This window comes from Cavia porcellus, unplaced genomic scaffold (genome assembly GCF_034190915.1).
Source record: "Cavia porcellus strain 051 isolate PalLab524CR breed Dunkin Hartley unplaced genomic scaffold, mCavPor4.1 scaffold_24, whole genome shotgun sequence".
Classification (NCBI taxonomy): Eukaryota; Metazoa; Chordata; class Mammalia; order Rodentia; family Caviidae; genus Cavia; species Cavia porcellus.
This window is the reverse complement of record NW_026947507.1, coordinates 13098687-13120507: the sequence shown is the minus strand read 5'-3', so window position 1 is coordinate 13120507 and position 21821 is coordinate 13098687. Positions and strand designations below refer to the sequence as shown.

General features: G+C 40.8%; 1 protein-coding gene across 3 annotated transcripts in view; it reads right to left on the bottom strand.

Annotated features, from left to right (window-relative positions):
• Nucleotides 1-19770: 19770 nt before the first annotated feature.
• Nucleotides 19771-21821, bottom strand: part of Irf2 (interferon regulatory factor 2) — an 84589-nt gene continuing 82538 nt past the window's right edge. For all 3 annotated transcript variants that reach the window (XM_003469109.5, XM_063234679.1, XM_013151663.3), the window contains exon 9: nt 19771-21070. In XM_003469109.5, coding sequence (XP_003469157.1) covers nt 20762-21070 — 309 coding nt within the window. In that variant the 3' untranslated portion in view covers nt 19771-20761. The remainder of the gene's footprint in view (nt 21071-21821) is intronic.

The window sequence follows — 21821 nt, the reverse complement described above, 5'->3', positions numbered from 1 at the left end:
CTGTGAGAGCAGGAATCAGTGAACCTAATTGGGAGCAGAACTTGTGGGGAGCCCTACATCAACCTGCAGTGGGTAAGAGGAACCTGCATTGACCTGTGGTGGGTGAGAGGGATGGGGACCCTCCCATAGTCAAAGAGGCTCCAACAGAGGACATTCTGAGACTGGGCAAACTGGCTGGAACAGGGTGCTGCAGTGACTTCAGTTACATATTTCCCTCTCAAGTGGGGTTGGGGGGGGAGCACTTGACTTGGGTGATGCCACAGACTGAGGTCCAATAGGCTGGCCCAAACTGAGGTCCTGCACCTGGCAGTGCAACCTAATGCAGGGGAGCCTTCAGTAGATTGACCTGCAGGGGTGGGCCCACCATAGGCTGCAGGGTCTGTACCTCCTAGTACACTGCAGTGGGCAGGACCACCTAGTCAGCACACTTCAGACAACTGAAACCTACAAAAGAAAGAAACTGGGCCTCCTATATATGCCTGTATGGAAGGAACAAAAAATATGAGAAGAGGAGGCAACAAGAAAGGGTCCTTGGTCCCCAATCCTGAGAACACTGATCCAGGAAAGGTAAATGCAAAGGAGAATGAAGACAGAAAACATGCAATATCAGGGATGGCATCGATAGACATAAAGCGATATCTTAGGGACCTCATAGACGAGAGCAGAATAGTTAAAGAAATGCTAAGCACCTCCCAAGAAAAAACAGATGGTAGAATGGAAGAATGAAAAAAAGGGGGGAGAATTGTTTGATGGAGAAAATAGAGAAAACATAGAATACATGAAGCAGGTTCATAGAGATTATCAGGAAACTAAAAATTCTAGTGAAAGCTGGCATAACAGCTTGAAAGAAACTAAGGATAGATTATCTGAACTGGAGAACAGGTTTGCAATGTGGGAGCATGAAAGGAAAAGCTTCTTAAAAATAACAAGGAAACAAGCAATAACAATACAAAGGATAGAAGATGATAAGAGGATCTATAACTTAAGAATTAAGGATGTAAAGGAAGAAGCAGGGATACAAACAAATGAACTGCAAAGGTTATTCACAGAAATAATCAAAAGGAGAAGTTCCCAAGTATAGGAAAAGGTAAAGATGCTCAGATGTATGAGGCATACAGAACTCCAGCCACCTACAATCCAAACAAAGCTACACCCAGGCATATAATAATCAAAATTCCAGAAATCCAATATAAAAACAGAATATTAAAAGCTGTCAGAGACAAGAAACAGATCACTTACAAGGGAACACCCATCAGAATTACAGCAGGCTTCTCGGCACAAATCATCAAATCATGAAGAACATGGGGTGACATAATCCAAGGTTTGAAAGACAATAACCTCCAACCAAGATTGATATATCTTGCACAACTGTCCCTAGAAATTAATGAAGAAACAAGGTGCTTCCAGGATAAAGAGGAACTGGGGGAATTTGCAACTACCAGTTCAACTCTACAGAGAATACTGCAGGATATTCTAAAAGAGAAAAGTACCAGAATTCCAGAAACAGTACTAGAGAGGCCACAATGAATGGAGCAGAAAGTGAAATGAAGAAGACAAACTGACAACTAATGACAGAAAAAGAGCTCAACAGAAATGAGGCAGAGAAGGTTGGATATAATTTCTAACATAGATGGCCTAGATACACTAACTTAAGGGAAAAAAGAGAGAATTGCAGGCAGAGTGTATCAAGAGATAGGGTCCACCGAGAGGCTCTTTACAGGAAATGCAGTTAGCTTGAAGAAGGTTACATGGACCAAAATCAAACATGAGAAAACGGAACTCGGTGTGATAGGGAACCAGAGAGTAATAGGGGTAACTAGACCAGTATTTATGGATACGTTGAACAGACAGGCTTTAATAACTGAAGAAATATAACTAGAAATCCAGCCCAGGAGTGAGAAAGTTCAGAAACACTTAGGTAAATAGCAGGTTGTCCCCCGCAATACAAAACCGTGAGTGTTGGGGAGACCTAAAAATACACATTTATTCTGGGCAAGTAAAGGGGAGGAGTAGTCTTCAAAAAAAATAGCAGAAAATATAGCTAATAATGTATCAGGAATTAAAACCCCTATTACTCGCACCACTCTGCTTGGTTGGAACTTGTTCTGTCCTAGTTTGTATCTGGATCTGAGGGGCACAGACAGCTGTCCATAGCACGGTGAACATCTTTAATTTCCTATTAACTCAGTCAGGTTCCGTGTATGACTTACACTGTTGTATCATGACTGATCTTATTTAAATCTGACTTGTTTGATAGCTGCTTATTATTGACAGATTTTATTAAAAACTGTAAGGTTGATGGTATCAAGTTGAGGAGTATAGACAACTATACTGAAAATGACAATGATTCACTACAATATCCATTCTGATTTGATTAATACCTATTTTTGTAGCTCTACACTATCTACAAAGTTGTATTTCTGTTAATCCTGTTATGTACTGATATGTTCAATTATACTTTATCTGATAAAATAGTTCTGTTGATGATAACAAGAAACAGCACAGTGACCATGGTCGAACTCCTTATATAGCAGATTTATATGTCTTTTTAGTTTTATATGTCTATAGGAAAAAGTTTAGTTCTGTCTTGCTTTGTTTTGTTTTTCCCTCTAATATAGAAAGAATAGAAATACATGTTAAGACTCATGCTTGCATAAAACCTATAAACAGTTTATGAGAACTGATCTATGACACATGATGAAATAAACAAATACTTTAAAGGAAAGAAAGAGGCACTGCAGTACCCAGTGCTGATTCCGGAGTGTTATGATGTGAAATCCAGTAATATTATTAATCTTTGTTCAGAAGGATTTTAATCTAAAAGTTGTGTTAGGTCTCAACATAAATGAAGATACAGATAAATGCCTAAGTCTAGACACATGTCTAAGTGTATAAGATTGATAGCCATAATAGTTTTTGTTGGCTAGTTGCACAGAACTGTTTGCAGTCTCCCTGGTTGAATTCCCATTTATATGTTCCACTTGTTTACCTTGAACAACTATTTATAAGGGGACAATATGTATACATCAGTTAGTGATTTATTACTGTTTATTTCTTTTCTTTGAAAGTATGTACTATTTCTGCCCATTTTCTATTTTGTTTTGTCTTTCTTTAAATACAAAAAAAAAAAAACAAGTAGAGGTAGCTCAAAACTTCCGCACGTGCACTCATTAGCATAACTGCTGCACTGGCCAACACACAGGGACATGTAACTTCGGGGAAAATAGAAATTTAACTCCTAGAAGATGTTAAGATGGCTGTTGTCCATTGATATAAGACAGTGGCTAATTACAGGGCCTCCCACCAGTCATGACATAGAACATTTCCCTCCTTCCAAAGACTGCCCCTCCCCTAGACTTTGGCAGTCACCCCTTCCTGTACTTCCAGATTGGTGTCCACTTACTTCCTGGCTTTATCTTCTCCTAATTTTCCCCAATACACTGGGGAAAGTTTCTGGGGACCCTAGTGTGGTGTTTGACTTTCAGTCTTCTCCTTTGTGATTAACTCAGTGATCCTCCTGCCTCTGCCTTCTGAGTACTGGGATTGTGGGCATTTGACCCTATGTCTGGCTAAAAATTGAGGTTTCTGTCTTTGCCATCATCTTAGTGATGTCAGGGCTCAGAAAATGGCATTCCAATATATGCCACTTTGAACTTCTGACTGAGAACTCGGGGGAACAGCACATGCGGAGAGGTCTTTCTCTGCCTGAGACCTGACCTGCCAAAGAAGAACACTGTGGCCTTCAATCTCTCTTCCTCAAATGTCATTAACTAAGAAAATTAAGCTCATCACAAACAAAAAGGCTAAAAGCCAAACACTACCGAAGAGTCCCCAGCAGCTTTCCCCAAGCTGCTATTTGCAGGCTCAACTCTCTCCTAAAAATCATTTGACTCCTGCTAAAACTGTCCATAATCCTCCCTTTTCTCTCCACCAACAAGACAATATTTAAGCTTCAATCATCTGACCTCTCTGAGTTGCATGTTTTGTGTGGCCTTTGTGCACATACCCACACTAATAAATGTATATGTTTTTCCTCTCGTTTGTCAGTTTATCTCAGCAGCCCCAGTTACTGACCTTTCAGAGGAAGTGTTTGTACCTCCCTGTAGCTGACTGCTTCCCATGAGCATCACATTCTGGTTTAATGCTCAAAACAGTCAGGGACTTAAAAGGTGTTTTTGTTAAAAAGCACTGACTTTTCCTCTGGGCCTGTTAAGCACGCTGGATAACTAAAAACAGAATAAAGCTTGACATCACTGTCTTCCCTTCATATCTCTTTAATTAGCTTAAACTTTGGGTCATATTTCTCATCAGCTCTACACACAGCTAGGTGAATCACTTAAAAAATGTCTACCTAAAAGCTGGTGAAACAAAGTTTATTAGCCTGCAATTTTACCTAACCTATTTCATGACCCTTCAAGACTGAGGACAGACACCAAGATAAAAGTAGAGTATTTTCTATATTTCTAGGGACATTCAACTGCCAGCTTTTACGACTTCCTGTTCCGAACCCTTAGAGTAACACTTACAAGTGTCCAGCCATTTGTCTAAAATTGCAGCCACTTTGGATTCCAGCAGAGCTTGTACATACAGAGCACCCCATGATGAGGTTAGCCCCTAAGCGGAAATGGCGATCCTGCGGGAACCAGGCTTTCTCCCCAAGTAACAATTCCAGTCCCTTCACAGAACCAGCACTGAGTTAATGACCAACCAGACCTCAGCCTTCCCTGGCAATCCCATTGCTTCTTTTCTTCAGGAGATTGTGCCCCCTTCACCTTGTCTCCTTAAACTGAAGTCTCCTTAAGCTAAAGTCCCTGCCAACATTGTTTTCCTTCTCAATTAAAAATTTTGCCTGTGTTCTCACACTTTCTGACCTGGTTTTCAATTTCTATTATCACTGGGTGAAAAGAGTACTCATAGGCTATCAATGCCCCACTAAATGGCAAAATCATTTTTTCTGCTTTCTACTCATCTAGATAAATTTATTGCTTTGGAGGAAGATTTTGTCTTAATTATTTCCCAAATAGAAAACAGCAGTAAACAAAGAAGTTACATTAGAAGACTTAGATGCTAGGTAGAGAAAGGTAATAAAAAATATTAGTATGTTAGTAATAAATTATATAAAGATAAATGCAGGGAAGATCATAGAACAACAAGAATAAGAATTAAAAACCTATTTATCAGGATAAAGGGGGAAGAAAAATGATTTTTCCTTTACTTTTGTGATTTATTAGCTGAGAAAGATCCCTGTAACAAAAGACAGGCTCACAAAGAGAAAAAACAAACCGAGGTTATGAATACAAATACCTCATCTATACATGGGAGACAACCAGAGAAAATGAGTGAATCTCAAAAAGGTGACTTTAAATACCACCATCACTTGCAAAAGGGCAAAAAGGATGATGAGGAGGATGGCTACAGACAGGTCGCCAGGACAATCATGTAAATCAAGGGCAAATTTTCTTATGTTTGTCTATGTTGGAGCCTCCTCCACTGGTAAAGGTGTCTGGCTCTTTGGAATCATTCTTCTTTTCCTGCCACTAAGAAGGAATCACATAGATGTTTTCCTTAATAGATGCAAATTTCCCCCACCAAAGGGTAACTTCTAATCTATTTTCAGAGCTTCACCTGTGTCTACTTGCCATGTTCACGGACCCAAGATTTCCTCTTTCTCTCTCTGCTCCAAATATGTTGGAAGAACGTGGCCTTAGGGGTTGATGTTTTTATTTGTTCTTGTGTGCAATGATGATTTTATCCCATGAGCATCCTTTCTAAAAAGACTCAGAAATCTTATTTGTTGAAATCAGATCCATTCCTTCATTCCTCAATGAGTACCTCAAACAGCATGACACATATTCTATTCACAGAATATTCTAAAATGCTCCCTCAGTAATAACAGCTTATCAGTAGAAGGGGGAAAAGGAGGAAGATTATAAAAAAAGGAAAGAGAAAGAAAAAGAAAGGAAAAGATAGGTGTAGAATATCTCAGTATTTAAACTTTTTTTTTTTGTTTGTCTTTTTCCTTTTTATTGGTATCAGGGATCGAACTCACGACTGCCTGCTTACAAGGCAGGTGCTTATGCTGCTGAGCTAAATCCCCAGCAATATCTCAGTATTTATCCTCATAATTATATATTACTTTCATCACCACAGTTTAACTCCAGCCCACTTCAAGATCAGAGATCGCATATTCTTCCAAATCCTTTTGAAAACCTGCTGTTATCCACAAACCTTAAGGAGACATCACACTTTGAGCCATGCTTAGTGATAAGATTATATCCAAAAGATGAGAAGTATAAAACAAAAGAGGTCTTTATTCTGAGAACACAGAGAGAGAAAACCAAAACACCCCTGACCGCTGGAGTCCGGCTTTCTCTCTGGCGGACACGTGGCCTCGGGGGTATGTAAGTAGCCTTGGTTTGGGGTGGAACCTAAAGGGGCATCAGGGATGCACGGGTAGCCCATTGGTCCTAGTTTGGCACCATAGGTAAATTCCTAAGGGTGGGGGAGATGGAGCTCCTTGGCTTTACTGGCTACAGTGTCCTGTCTGGGCCAAAACCCTTTCACTTAGGAGGTTGGCCTCTGAAGCACAATTTCAAATGATGATGTAATTTGAGGGCATCATGGAGAATCCTGGTGGCTTATTGACATTTCCTTTTTGGTTAAACTTATAATTTTGTTTTTCCTTATTAAAAGATAACTATTAAGGAGATTCTTACAAACATCATTAGAAGAATCTAATGGATTTTGGAGCCTCAATAACAAAGTATTATCACACATGAAGAACTCATACCAATTTCCTCTAGCTTTTGAATTCACTGTGATGAAGATCAATAGCTCAGCGCTTGGAATGTAACATGCCAGGCAATCTTACACATGCATGATGACTTTTGTTTCAATCCAGCAAAGCAGTGTAATATTTGCGAATGCATTTTCAGTGACAATTAGAGAAATGAACTTAAATTAAAATGCGATGCCACCAATGCAAATAACAAAACCGAAAGGCAAGAATACACTTTTGCGAAGCTGGCTGAGGTCTGTGTGGATCCAGGCAATGCCAACCATGTTAGCACCTCACTCCTCTGCTCAGCAGCTGGCAAAAGTTTTTGACATTCCAATCTTGTAAATGTTAACATGTGAAAAAATAAAGTGAGACTAAAGCTGGAGGAAATATGGTAATTTTCAAAAGTCACGAAGCCTTAAGAATTTTGTTAAGCCTGCAGAGCTGAAACCGTACCCATCAGCTCAAAGTCCTGTCTGTGGCTTGCCTTTCTGTCATCAGACCTCCCTCTTCAGCTCCAACCCTAGTGATAAGAGAGTTCAAATCACAACTTGGAGGGAAAGCCAGTCTAAAAAAGGAAGAAGACAATAGTTAAGCTTATTTTAAGCTTCCTGCCTGAACTGCCATTAGGCTAATTTCTTCTAGATCAGACTTCATTTCCTGAAGGCTCAGAAGCAAATGCATATTTTCATGTCTGTGCTAAGAAAGAATGGCTTTCTTTTCCAGGGCCTGAACCTCATCTGAATTAGTAGTGACATAAAGCTATTGTGAAACACCAACCTGAACCTAGTAAAGAAATTAAGAACTAATCCTATAAAAGTATTTTGCAGTTTTGTATGTTCATGTGTGTGGTTAGTTTGTTTGTGGTGAGTTTTGTTCCTTCTTTGTGATTAAGTAATAAAGCAAACAGCCTCTTTATGGTGGTTTAAGGTTCTCACACACAAAAGTCCCTCCCTTCCTGTTTTACCAGTAAGAGCTTTGCTTTGCTACCTCTAAAACAATTCTCCCATAGTCCTTTAAAAGGAAAAGTCCCCCAAACTGGAAATATGTGGTGGCAGTCTACACAGAGAGGCAGAACGAAACCAAACCAACCTCGAAGGAATTTGCAAAGTTTTGGAAATCATCTTGGGAAGCTCAGTGGTACTCCCCCTCGGCCAGCTCCAAAGGGAGGATGAACATGCCTTGTGTGCCTTACACACTCAGCTGCCCTTTCTGATTTCTGCAGCCTCACAAACGCACTGGCAACATAAGACAAAGCCATTCGGGCCCTGGGCCTCTGCTCCTCAACCCTTACCTGGGCTGCATTGCCTGAGTTGTACTTGCTTGCAGGAGAGTAAAGAGAAACACCTTTAACATCTTTGTTGAAGACAGCTAGAAACCATTTCCTCTCATTTCTGGTGTGCAAGTTTTCAGATACAACTTACATACTCAGGGTGAGATATTTCTTTCTCTTTCTCTGTCTTTCATTCATTCATTCTGTTTTGTTTGATATTTTTGTTTCACAGTAAGTAAGTAGTACAGGCCGGTATTCAATTTGCTATGTATCCTACACTGGCCTTGAACTTGGGATTCTCCTGCCTCCAAAGCGTTGGGGATTACAGGTTTGTGTTACTGCTCCCAGCTTCTGGTTGGTTACTTTTATGGGAATAAGCCTCATTTCTTACCATTGCTGAATGTCTCTATGTAGCATAGTAAGGACCTGGACTTTTCCATGCACTATACATCCTGCTAGCACCATCAGCCCTTAAATGGGGAGCCACTGCTGAAAATGGGGGAAAAAAAAGTGCATTTAGAAGAGCAGATTTAAATAAAAAGTTACAGTTGCTTCACAGGTATATGTAAACTCACCTTCACATCAACTAGTATTAAATAGTCATTCTTTATCATGGCCTTCTTAAAATAGTGATAACCTACAAGATAGATCCTGACAGTTCTTTAGTAGGTTTCGTCCACATGTTTTCAGATTTTCTTGTGGTGACAGCATCATAGCCCCTTCCCAGTGAGATAGTAAATGTCTATGAACATTTTATGCAAATTATATATTTATCATCAACTTCACTGAAAATTAAAAAGGTGGTAATAATATTTCACTTAATGTGAACTTTATTAAAAAGTTCACTATAGCCAAAATTGTTTATTGTAAAAGAAAAAAAGGATTACTAAATAAATAGTTGTGGGTACACATGCTATGGTAAATGATGAAACTACAGTAGCACCAGAATTCTGTACTTCATATATGTCCTAAGAAGTATTTCTTAGATTTTGTTTTCTGCATGTTTTATAAGCAAGCAGCCTTTCACATCCTATATTTCCCATAGACCCTGCTAAGCAGTGATAGGATGACATTGATCAGACAAGTCACAGCACAGATCATAACACACCTGATGGCAGATGAGTGTCCTGCAGGACCAGAACTGTCCAGTACCTCTCCAACTGGACCTAGGAATCTGAAGAAACTACCCCTACACATTTGCCAAAAAACACAGTTAATTTATAATTATCCAATATGCTGTGCTTAACAGGAAGAGAATAGTATGCTGTGTCTGGAAAAGTTCAGGAAAGAGAACAGTATTATTGACTATGTTGGTTACTTTTCTGTCATTACTGGGACAAAATATCTGACACCCAAAATGCAGGAAGGAAAATTTTAATTAGGTCATTGTTTGTAGGTTTCAGTCCATAATCGGCTGTTCCAAGGCAGCTGGGCAACGCTTCAAGGCAGCAGCCAGCAAAAGCAGCCAGAGCAAAAAGGGCAGAACGAGCCTGTTTCCTCCCTTACATTGTAAGCAAGCTAACCCCTGCCCCTCACCCCACTGTGGCTGTGGCACTCACACCACCTCAGGGCCCTCCTCTTGCACAGGCTGAGGATACTTACAAAGTAAGGATCCTGGCTCCCTGCTGAGTTCTTAGTTAAACTTCTAAACTCAAGTTGACACAATATATTAACCATAACACTGGCCAACTCTCAGATTTTTTTTTTTTTTTTTTTTTTGTCTTTTTCATTTTTATCGGTACCGGGGATCGAACTCACGACTGCCTGCTTGCAAGGCAGGTGCTTATGCCACTGAGCTAAATCCCCAGCCCCCAACTCTCAGATTTAATCACTCATTAAAGTGAGAACTGATTGGCTGCACATATATATTACATCACCAAATAAGATCATATCACAACACAGAATAAAAACAGAGGTTTCTTGGATCCATCCAGGTTAATTTAATGCAACCATTAATATGAATATATGATTAATTTGTCAAAATGATCCATGTGCATTTGAAAAGAGCACATATTTTCTATTATTAGATATACATAATATGTCCTATTACTGATTAAATTATTTCCACTCATGTCTTTATTTTCATTCTATTCAACTTGTCATGTATTAAATGTGATTTTTGAAGTTTTCTAGTATTAATGTGTTTTCATGTATTTCTGTTTCCTTCTCACATGATTTCTGTTCCATATTAGTGGTTGTTATGTTATTTGGTGCATATTCATAATTATTGTGCTTTCATTATGAATCATGATTTTCAGCATTATACACTACTCATCATTGTCTCATTTACAGTTTTTTGGCTTAAAATTCACTTGTCTGATGTAAGAATCACTATTCTACCTTCTTACTGTTTTTATTTTCTCAGTATACTTTTGCCTTTTGAAAATAATTTGGGACCTTTGAATGACTAATTTCAGTATATAATATGGGATGGGCTTTAGCCTTACGGACTCAAGTGAAGATTGACTCATTTGTCATTATAACAAGAAGGGACGCCAATTAAGTCCATTCCATTTATTGATCCGATTCATGTGTTTAACAATGTGTCATTTTAATTTATAATTATGCATGCATTATGCTTATATTTTCTTCTATAATTGATACATTTTGCTATTTTTTTTCATTTCTTCTGGAATTTCAGGATATTAGCATGTTTGCCCCAGTGATTATCTTTGCATTTACTTCATTCATAGTATACATAATGCCTATATTACTGAACATTTTATCATCTGGTCGGTCTATTTGTAATCTTGTCCCTAACCTATTATCTATACAATTGTCAATTACAATATTCTACTTTCTACTTTGTTGTTCCCATCTCTTTCTTCCCTTTCTTTTCCATCTCTTTCTTCCCTTTTTCCTTCCCTCCCTAGTAATTTTTACCTTTCCAGAGCATAATGTATGCATATTACTCTTCAGTGCTTGGCCCCACAACAATTAAATGTATTACATTTTCATCATACAATAAAATTACATCGTAAACTATATTTTCATACCAGAATTTTTGATACATTTTCTCAGTTATCTCTTGATTGGACAAAGCTCATCATTTTAAAGAACACAACTGCACATGTGTACAGTAGTCCTTGAGTAATTGTGTATTGAAACTGCTTTCCTTTCATCTTGATACTTGAAGGACAGCTTGGATGGCTACAGAGTCACTATTATGATTTATAACCTGATGTCCCTTCCAAAGTCTCATGAGCTCAAAGGTGGGGCTTTTGAAGGGAGATTGAATACGGAGGCCATAGCGGAATGTGCAGCTAGGAGGTCAGAAGAGGCAGGCCATTGGCAGGGTGCACCCTTCCCCTTTCCTCTCTCCTCCTTGGCCACCATGATGTGAGCAGTTTTCCTTGCAGTATGCCCCTCTGCAGTGTCTTCCTGTCTCAGACCCAGTGGACGATGGACTGAAAGTGTGAGCCAGAATAAACCTCTTCTGCACACTGGGCGTGCTGCATGCTGTGCCCCAGAAAAGAAGCCAGTGACTGAAACATGTGTCATGACATCTTATTCACCTGCCACAAAGAGGAAGGTAGAGGTCCTTACAAAATCGGCAGTGAAGGGAAAGACAGAAAGAAGAGGAAGAATTTTGAAAGTTTCTTGTAATGAAAGAGATACTATTTTTGTTTTTACATCATAGTAGTCAGGTCACAATGAAAATCGTATGTTTCATTATCCATTTTTAGTTTCCATGTCCTAGGGTTTTCCCCTCCGCACTGTGTCATGCTAAGTTTCTGCTAAGTGTCATGTGGGTACACATGATGTCAATTAATTTGTGTATTAGTTGTCCCTAAATTTGAAGTCCAATTTATGTGTCCTCAGGAATTCATCAGCCGTCCATTTCTGGGGCCCCTTCCACCTCTAGTGCTTCAGGCTCTCTGCCTTTGTGTCTCAGTCACTATGTTTACTTTTTCCTGCCCTGACTTTGGAACTACTTTTGCCTGGGTCAGCTACCTGACATGTCACCTTGCTGTCTTTAGCCAAATTCTCCTTTTTTAACCCTTTCATTTGCTCTCTATCTTAGTCAGTTTGGCTGCTAGAGCAAGAATCTTAGACTGGGCAGGTGATAAATAAGCCATTTATTGGCCACAGTTCTGGAGCCTGGGAGGTCCAGGATTAGTATGCTAGGAGATTCGGTGTCTAGTGAAAGCCCATTCCTCAGAGACTGTACCTTCTGTGCATGCTTACATGATAGAAAGGGCTGACAAGCCTCTCTGGGCCTCTTTCTTTCTTTCTTTCTTTCTTTTCTTTTTTTTTTTTTTTGTCTTTTTCATTTTTACCAGTACCGAGGATCAAACTCATGACTGCCTGCTTGCAAGGCAGGCGCTTATGCCACTGAGCTAAATCCCCAGCCCCCTGGGCCTCTTTCATAAGGGCATTAATTTTACAACCTAATCAATTCTCAGAAGTTCCATTTCTTAATACTATTGCATGGAGGATTAGGTTTCCACTTAAGAATTTTCAGGGTGGGGGATCTAAACATTCAGACCATAATATCAGCTGATGCAATCTTAATCCAAAATGTGGGAGGAGAACGTCCCTCGTCCACCTGCCATTGCCATCTCCAGGGTAGTTTTCATTACCTGCTTGATCTGTTGCCCAGGCTCAGTTCACTGAGAAATAGCTACAGAAACCATCACTTAAGAAAGGTGACCAAGACAGAGTGAGAGCTTTGCACACCCTCAGCTAGTCTCTCTTCAAAGCATGAAAACCCCTCACCGTGGGCAAACTCTTCATGCTCGGTGGAGGTCTCAGTTGCTGAGAAGTGAAGCCTCTTCCACCTTCAAGATCTAATTGAATCTCCTGGTTACACCCTCAGGCTAGATTTTCTAATAAGGAACTGGTCTCCAGCTCACTTCTAGCTGTTTTCCCACAAAACTCCTCAGCTTTCACACTAATGAATTTATTTAGACAAAGGCCATTAGCTGTCCCTCAGCTTGACGCCTGTTATGTGCGTAGGCTTTGAAAAAACGCCTGCCACACACCCTTCCTTGCCCTGTCCATGAGCTAGGTCAGATGCTATTAGGTATCAAGAAAGCATGAAAGCTTAATAGTTTTGTGCTCTGTTTTATAAGCATGTTGAAATAGTCCAAGTTTCAAAATTGCTGAGTCAAATGTCCTGCATCCCATGAATCTGGTGAGGATCATAATACACACTTATCTACAATGGAGATTGTATTTCTGACCCAGAATGAGGCAAATGAAAATCATTTAAGTCATTAAAATTTAAATTTGCCTGGTAGTTTTATGACACACTTTTAACATTTTTGTTTAAATCAGTGTTGCTGAAAAATAAATGTACCAACAGGTTGTGATTTCTTTCAGCTTTTACTGAAAGGGAATATGTTTTCTGGTCTCTTTAAGCCCACTCAGTATTAGGATTAGGCTTGCTTGATAAAAAGGCTAGCCTTTGTTGGTGGCAGAGGGGTCAAGTTTTAGCTTATATACATTGGAGTCTCACGTTTCAGATCTGAGATCCTCATTTGAACCCTTGGAGTAACATAAGTCTGTGACACAGTGGGTAATTTGCAATCAACACTTCAAAATATAGATCTTATCAATTATATATACAGATTGTAGGACTGATATGAGTTCCTGCAATGTATCCCATATTTCAATAACATTAAATTCTTACAACGTTGCAAGGAAAGTCTTTATACCCTGGTTTGATATATAAAGAAACTGCTTCTCAAAGTTAGGAGGAGATTTGCCTAAAGGCATTAGCAAGCAACTGAGAATCAAACACAGGCCAATTGATTTCAAAATCCTACTGTGCTCACACAAGGTAGTATAGCCTTTCCAGATGAACTGAGTGTGTGGGATAAAGTCTCCGCCGTCCAGCTAGTCCTACCTTGAGGTTGTTTACTTCCTCTGGTGTTCTTGGCAAAGCATGGTTTGTTGAGGTGTGAGGAATGTCCTGAATGCTGGGCACCCATGCCCACCTCCTTCTAGTGTGGCCACCACTGCTGCACAGGCTGGAAGTGTATGCAGCGTGCTCAAAATGTACAGTGAATGTTTAAATAAATACTTCATTACAGGAAAAGAAACATGCTATTAATTTCCCTCAAAATATTTCCTCTCACTTCTAACATATTTATCCAACCATCTTTAACACATTCTGAAGCAGTTCTTTAAGTCTTATTTTGTGGGTATCTTTAGGAGGGTAGGATCAAAACCTACAGTGAATACTCCTGCTAGTGTCATCCAGCAGAAAGGTAGCCTCATAAAAACATAGCCTCGTTCATATCATTTGCCAAATCTTGCAATATGTAACTTCTGATTGTCCTTCAAAGTCAAAATGACCATGAAAGGTAAATGTTTTGGCAGCCATGACAGCACAACTTAAAGACACTCACAAAATTTGAGTTTCAGAACTGCATGAACGTGGCAAGAATGATGGGATGTGTGTTTAAAGGGAGGGGAAATATTTTGAGGGAGTCTAATGGCAATATGTCTTTAACTGTAGTAATTTTTTAAATTGAATTATTCACCATATTATGATTCTATATGGCACCTAATAGAATCATATTGCCCAGTCTGACTTATGGCTAGACTTCTAATTGCAAATTAGTTTCAACCAATGAAATGTATTTACAAGAAGTTTGGAAGTTAGAACTGAAGCAGAAGCTGCCTTCCTGCTGATTGGGCTGCAATCATTGAGCAAAGGTGGTTTGTGGAGATGGAGGAGCTTTCTAAGGAAGTGCCTCAGTGTTCATTCACTGAACCCAATATCACAGGTTTCAAGAGTAGGCGCCACAGGGACTTTCTGACGGCAGATTTCAGCTAAAGCAATGTGCTTTCAGAATCCAGGCCCCCAGTGACAGCTCCTGGTCTCCTGCCTTCATAGAGGTGGCAGAGGTGGAAGCAACTCAGAAGTTGGCTCCTGCAGCCTTCCCACCAATGCTGCAAACACCTGCCTCTCTCTACTCGATGCCTTTCTGCTTAAAATAGCTGCCGTGGTTTTTGTTTCCTGCAACTGAGCCCTGCTGATACACACCGTTCTCTTCCTTTGCCTCTAACTGCTGGTTTCTCAACTGCCAACCCCGCAATTAATCCTGTGAACACTAGGTTGAAAGCTTTGAATATCTTCCTCTAGCCTCCTTATCCTGCTTCACTTTTCTCCACAGCATTTGTTGTCACCCAGCGATTATTTTTCTTTATTGGTTCAATGTTCCCCTGCCACGAGAATTTAAGCTCCGTTAAAAGAAAGGCTCTATTCACTTCTGTACAACTCTCTAACAATTAGAGCAGTACTGGCAAATAGTGGCAATTCATTGGTGTTGAATGAATTAAATCTACTTTTCTTAATAAAATGCTCCTACTAAATTAATGTATTAGTAATAAAATCATCAAAATCCCCTTGGTACTACTTCCTCATGAAGCTTTCATCTAGATTTCTAACATCCGTAAAACCACACAAAATGACAGCATCTCATGCTGATCTCAGCATTATGTTTAGGACAGCAAACTCCTTCCAGTTTTGATAGTAAAATCCCACATCCTAACAACATCTCAGTCCTGGGCAAATCAAGACACTGGTCATCTGAATAAAACCTGTGCTATGACACATGAGAAAGGCACTTAGAATTCTATTAATTTTAATCATCCTTTCAAATAAATATTTGGAAACATGAATCCGTGCAGCCTATGGTTTCCTTCCCTTACCACAGCCGTGTTGAATGTGATTCATGTAACCATCAGGTAAAATTTGAGTGATGACTTTGATCTGTATTCTGATTTTTTTTTTTAACTAAAATACTCATTTGCCTAGACAATGAATCTTTTAAAGCTGAGCCAATGAAACTTTACCTGTATTTCAAAGGTCCATTAAACACATGACACAGACTTCCCAGAGAAAAGGTACTACAAATAATGGTGAGCTCTCGGGTCACAGAGAGCCTGGAGTACTGTTGAGAGACAGAGGACTGAACTCTGCAGAGAGAATTTGTCAGTGTTATTTTTAGGAATGAATACAGGCTTGCTCCTCAATAGCCGTAAGGAAATCACCCCTACTTAGTTGCTGTCCTTACCCTGAAACTTCTAGCAGTATTCCCAATGTAGCACCTGGGTTCAAAAGGTCAGAGCCTTTGAACTGGCACACGAGAGAGAACCAGAGCACTTTTGGATATAAGATCTAAGCTTCTGGCAGATGGAACACTTTGGATATTCTTGTTCTCTGATGATTCATGGAGGCAGACATTTAAGTATTTACATTTTAAAACATTCTTCTCAACCAAAACCGCAACTTAGGGATGCTATTACTCTGAATTTTTTTTTACACCTGCAAAAACAGTTGGGTTGCTAAAATCAACCTTTTTCTGTGACAAGACTGTTGCCTGTCACAATGATGTTCCTCTAGCAGAGAACAGAATGGGTTAACTGAGCAGCAGTTGCACAATAGCAGCACAATACATTCCACAGTGCCCGCCGTCTCTGTCTGAACATGTTTATAAAGCAGATATGCAGAACCGGACCAAACCCCCAAGGGCAGCTTGCTTAGAGGAACAAAGCACACAAAGTGCTTTTGTTCTGAAGAAATTTGGTCAAAGGGCTCAGCACATGCTCTTGTTAGACTGTGTGAATGCTGCAATGTTCTATGTCTTGATTCTTCCACGCAGCATGACCAGGTTCTTGGACAGACTTAACATTTTTGCTAAAACCAGCTCCTAGGCCTGACCGCTTCCTTCCATGCACTATTTTCAGAAGCAGAGGGCCTGTGCCTCTGCACCTGTTGTTAGTTTGGCCCCTAACCTCTGTGGAACCCTCTCTGGTCCTCACAGCAGAGCCAGCAATGCCCAGTGCTGGCCAAGGGGTAGTACCATTGTCCACTGGGGCTGGGGGGGAGCGGTCCCAGAAGTTGGGCATCCTGGTGGGGGGGCACAATGTCATTCTGCATCTGCTAACCCAAAGCTTTGCACAGCCGGGGCTCCCCTCCCCAGGTCTGTGGCTGTCCTCATTGTTGAAAGACACACCTGTGGCCCACAGCCCTGCCTGTTGACAGTGGGTGTGGAGCTCAGGGAAGAAGGGGATCCTGAGACCGACTGCCTAATAGCGACCTTGCCTTGTTCTGCTTGTTGGGATGTGAATGCAGCCGAGATGCCACTGAAGATGCTCACAGTCCCGTGGGAGATGCAAACACCTGGGATACCTGAGATACCAGTGCAGCCTGGAGACAGAGGGGGGGAGTGCTGCCACAGCCCCAGGCAGGTCAGGTTTCTGTCCCCTGGCTGATCATCCTGGCCCTGCGTGTGCTATAGTGTGGAGTCTCATGGTGAAGCTGGTGGCTCAGCATCACTGGCTAAAAACCAGGCTCTGCTGCCATTCTCTCTATCCAAAGCTGGTCCTGAGACGTGGGATATCCGACCTCTGTGTACCCGGGACACATCTTGGCTATTTTGTTTGCCAGTCTTAAGGCTTTTGTTTTTCTTCAGTAGAAATTTGGCAGAAGAGTGGGGTTCTTATTTTCTTCCTTTTATGTAGGTCTGTTTGTCCAAAGCTAGAATAACAGGGGGCTTTCAAAGCCTAATGAATTCAGCACTCAAAGAATGGCCTTGAGCACATGGAGGGTCTAATGTTCCATGTCTCAGACTTGTTTGGGGCTTAGCACTTTTTTCATTCACAGGCAAAATATTTCCAAAAGCACAAGTTCGAACTTTCAGAATCCTGAAATCAAATCACTGATCTTCCTCATTCCTAAAATGCCTCTCAGTAGTGGCTAAACGAGGCAGAGTACATTGTACCTCTGGGAGGAGGATATTATTTTAGGATTTTGATGCCCAAAGAATTTGTATTTCTTACCCATTCACATATAATTCTCTATAAATATATTCAAACAGTTTAAACGCTGCTTTTGGCATTTACTTCATCTGAACATGGAAGTGCTTTGGCTGAGTATGAATATATTTAGACTTTCAAATGGCTTTCTGGGACCCCTTGGTATCCAGGAGTATTGTATATACTGGGTTCTCCCAACCTTGTGGCGGGATAGAAGCTCCTGTCCCTGGATTCACAATTTACAGCTGTGCAATGAGCTTCGCTATCAAGGGAGTGACCCAGGTACTGGCTGCAGAGAATGGAAACAATTGTTTCAAGGGCAGTTGTACTGGACTTAAACTCAACATACAGCCAAACCCATCATAAAACCTTATCAGCTCAGATAGATGCCAACCAGTGAAGCACGTGTCCTAGTACTTCCTCTAAGCCACAACAAGGTCTGGGGCTTCAGTTCATGTGTTTTCTTCATCATGTGGACCCTAGGCATTGGGTTTAACTAATTTATTCACTTACACAAATGGCAAGTATCATATAGAAACAATGACACCTTTCTAAGAAATATTTTAAGCATTCTTCTGTTTTTTAAGCATGCTTTATGGCCTTATTGACAATGTTATATTATCTTTAGCACTTAAATTGTCTCCAAGTCCTAATTTTCATCCACCAGTTAAGGTTCAGTCTTTTTCCAACCATAAAAGTGGAGAAGGGTGGCGACAAGGAGTTTGAGAAGAGGGCAGAGAACCAGAGCTCACCTAAACCCTTTGAGCACCAGGCCATGTGATCAGGGCCAGCTTCTGTTTGTTTTCTTTCAAAACAGGATGACTGAATGACAGGATTCTGATATGTCACAAAGAACTGAACTCATCTACTTAGGACCTTATGATTCCTCCTTCCACTAAGAAGTTGACATAAATACCTTCCAGAAAGGTGGTCCCCACAGAAACTGCCAAGGGCCACAGGTGGCATTTCCACTCCAATACACCCACCAGTAACCACTCCAGTGGATATCTGCTCTGGGCAGAGAACTTTATGACTGCTAATTTTATCTGCAGCCACACATGGAGAGATAGGCATAAAAATAGCCCTTTGTCCTTTCATAAATTGAAGGAACCTTTTCAAATATTAACTTACCAATCTTTTCACAATGCCCCAGAGGTGGTAGGTAGGCAGCAGTTTTAGTACCATTCTCAGGAGCAGCAGAGATTAAAGCAGTGACTTTCTCAAGGTCAGGGATACACCTCAAATACCAAATGAGTGATGGGGGCTTGAAGTCACATTGCTCACTCCAAAACATATTCCCTAAGTTTTGAAGGCATGTGCTTGCTTCCGCAGCACACAGACTAAATTTTGAAGACAGGGCCTCCATCTAAGATCCAGATCTTGGAATGAAAAAATAACAGACTAGGTAAGAGTCAACACCTAATGATTATTTCCTGTAATTGAAAATGTCTTAGTCATGCACCTGGTATGAGACATAAATACAAAACTTCAGCCATACACACAGTCTATGGACAAGCAGAGGACAATCATCTATGGATAAGAGGGAGGTAGAATCTTCTCAGTGAGGTGGGTAAACAGATTCCCTCCACAGTCACGCCAGACATGGGCTCCATTTTCAATACCATTGACTCTTACTCTGTAGGTGAACTGAGGAAAGGCATTTTCATTTTGGGTCCCCATTTCTGAAGAATGGGGATAAATCCCTATTCTGAGCACAACTGCAATGAGCAAAGAAGGTAACTGGGGTAAGACATTCAACATGACGCTCACTACCAGAAGGACATTCGGCAGAGGAGATCCTCTATCACCTTGCAGTGTGAGTCTCCAGGGTGTCTTGTAATCAGCAAGAGAATGTTTTGGTCCCCAAGAAGAAATGATATTTTCTTCAGCCCTGCCCCATAGTCATACTCTAATCAGACAGAGACAAAACCAGGAGTGATGCCCGTTAAAAATTTAACTATATATCATATTCATTTATTATCAATCCACAGGATAATTTGATTGCTACATGAGCTCATAAAAGCTTTTCTCACCTTTACAAAATTAAAAAAAAATGTGCCACAAGGATGTAGTAACAACTGCTGATAAAGAAAAGGAATCTTAAAATTATAAATTTGCTGTAGAAAAGATAAAAAACAATTATATTTTATTTAGAATTTTACCTTGAATAAAATATTCCCTGTATAAAAAATAAAAAAGCTTGCTCTGGTTAGAATTAGAGTATTTTCGTCTTCAAATCTGGGAATTTGCATAATATTTCCATGATAGTTTTCCTTTGTACCGCGTGGCATTCAAGCATAGCAGATTAGACACTTTTTTTTTCCCCAAGCAGTCTTAAAATGGGACATCTGTGAAGTTCATTTTCTTCTTCTCCTCCTCCAGGGTGTAGAGCACAGCCTTCGAGGGGAGGAAAAGGAGGAAAGGAACCGAATGGGGAGAGGGGGGGAGGCGGGGTAACAGGGAAAGAAGGGGGCGCTGTATGTGCTGTGAATAGAGCAAAATCACAAGAAGGCCTAAGTGCTTTAAGATAAGGTGCAGAAGCAGACTGCAGTGTTGCTAGTGCTGCCCTATGTACATATTCACAAGAATAAAAAATTCCAGCTAGTTCACATTTTCTCGTCCGTTCTGAGGCATCCATTCCACCATGCTGGCCTTGACCATAGGCAGCGCAGCACCTCCACTGCTCATGTGGTTGTTGGTCCTTGAACTTGAGGGAGTAGCCCCGGGAGATCCAGCAGGCTCTAGAGATACCAAGGGGCTGGAGTCCTGAGTTTAAAATAAAACCTCCAGTACTGGAGTTGGACACAGCAATCAATGTTCTATTGTCAAGGCTTTTCCCCTTAAATTTGTCTAAAATAGGTGTCAGAGAGAGAACAAAATACAAACAATAACACAAAGCTAAGAAATCCCAACAACCACTAGGGAGGGTCAAAGACTTAGTAGCTCTTGACTCGGGGCTGGGTGATATCTGACGTCTTCTTGATGACACTGGCCCTGGTCTCCCTGTCCGGCCGACTGCTGCTGGGTGTGGGGGCCACAGAGGAAGGGAGAGAGAGGTCTGCAAGTGTGGGCCAGGAGCTGCTGTAGGGCATTGTACAGCTCTCTTCCTTGATGGTGACCTGGAGATCGGGCTTGTTGGCAGTGACGAAGGATGCGACGCCAGGCAGCAGGTAGGTGCTCCGCGTCCCCATGTTGCTGAGGTACTGTTTGCCTTCGATGTTCCTCTTCCGCCAGTGTGGTCTCCCCTTTCAAAGAAAACAAGAAAATACATAGGCTCTTTTTCTTCCATCAGATGGCTTTTTAAAAATGTGCCACGTGTGGGTGTTTGAAATCAATGTTTTAAGAGTTATAGAATGAAGAAAAGCTTCACAATTCTACACACATCAGTGAACTGCAATCTATACCCAGCTATTCACACACCCCCAGCATCTCATTTCTTTCTTTCTTTCACTCTTTTTTTAAACTAATCCCTATTTGCCACCTCCCAGAAATATGGCCAAGACTATTCGATAAAGGCAGGAATAAGAAGGTGGCAACTTGTTGTAAAGAAGGTGGGAACCTGTTCCCAGCTCCCCTATGACACCCATGCTAATCATTCACTAGGTTCCAGGTCTTGATGGACAGTTCACTTAGGTGACTCCGTTTTTCACTGCTGACCCCTCTGGATCTTTTGAGTCCACCTGTATTTTCAGTGCAAAGGAAGAGAGGAACTCAAGAACATATGGTGAATGCTCCTTGACTGCTTTCAACTGGGTACAGCTTGGAGACTCAGTATGCTCAGCAAACAGCTGGCCTCAAAACCAGGGTGGCTTTACTCAGAAAGCTGAAAGTCTCAGAAAGCTAAAGAAACCAGTCTGGATGCCTACTGTCCTCTTGGGATTTCTGCATTCTACTGATAAGCGTTAGATACAATGAGAAATTGCTAGTTCAGACAACCACTAACTTCTCTCCCTTGTTCTCAGTTCTGTCTTCCTCTCACCCCCTCTTCTCCATCCA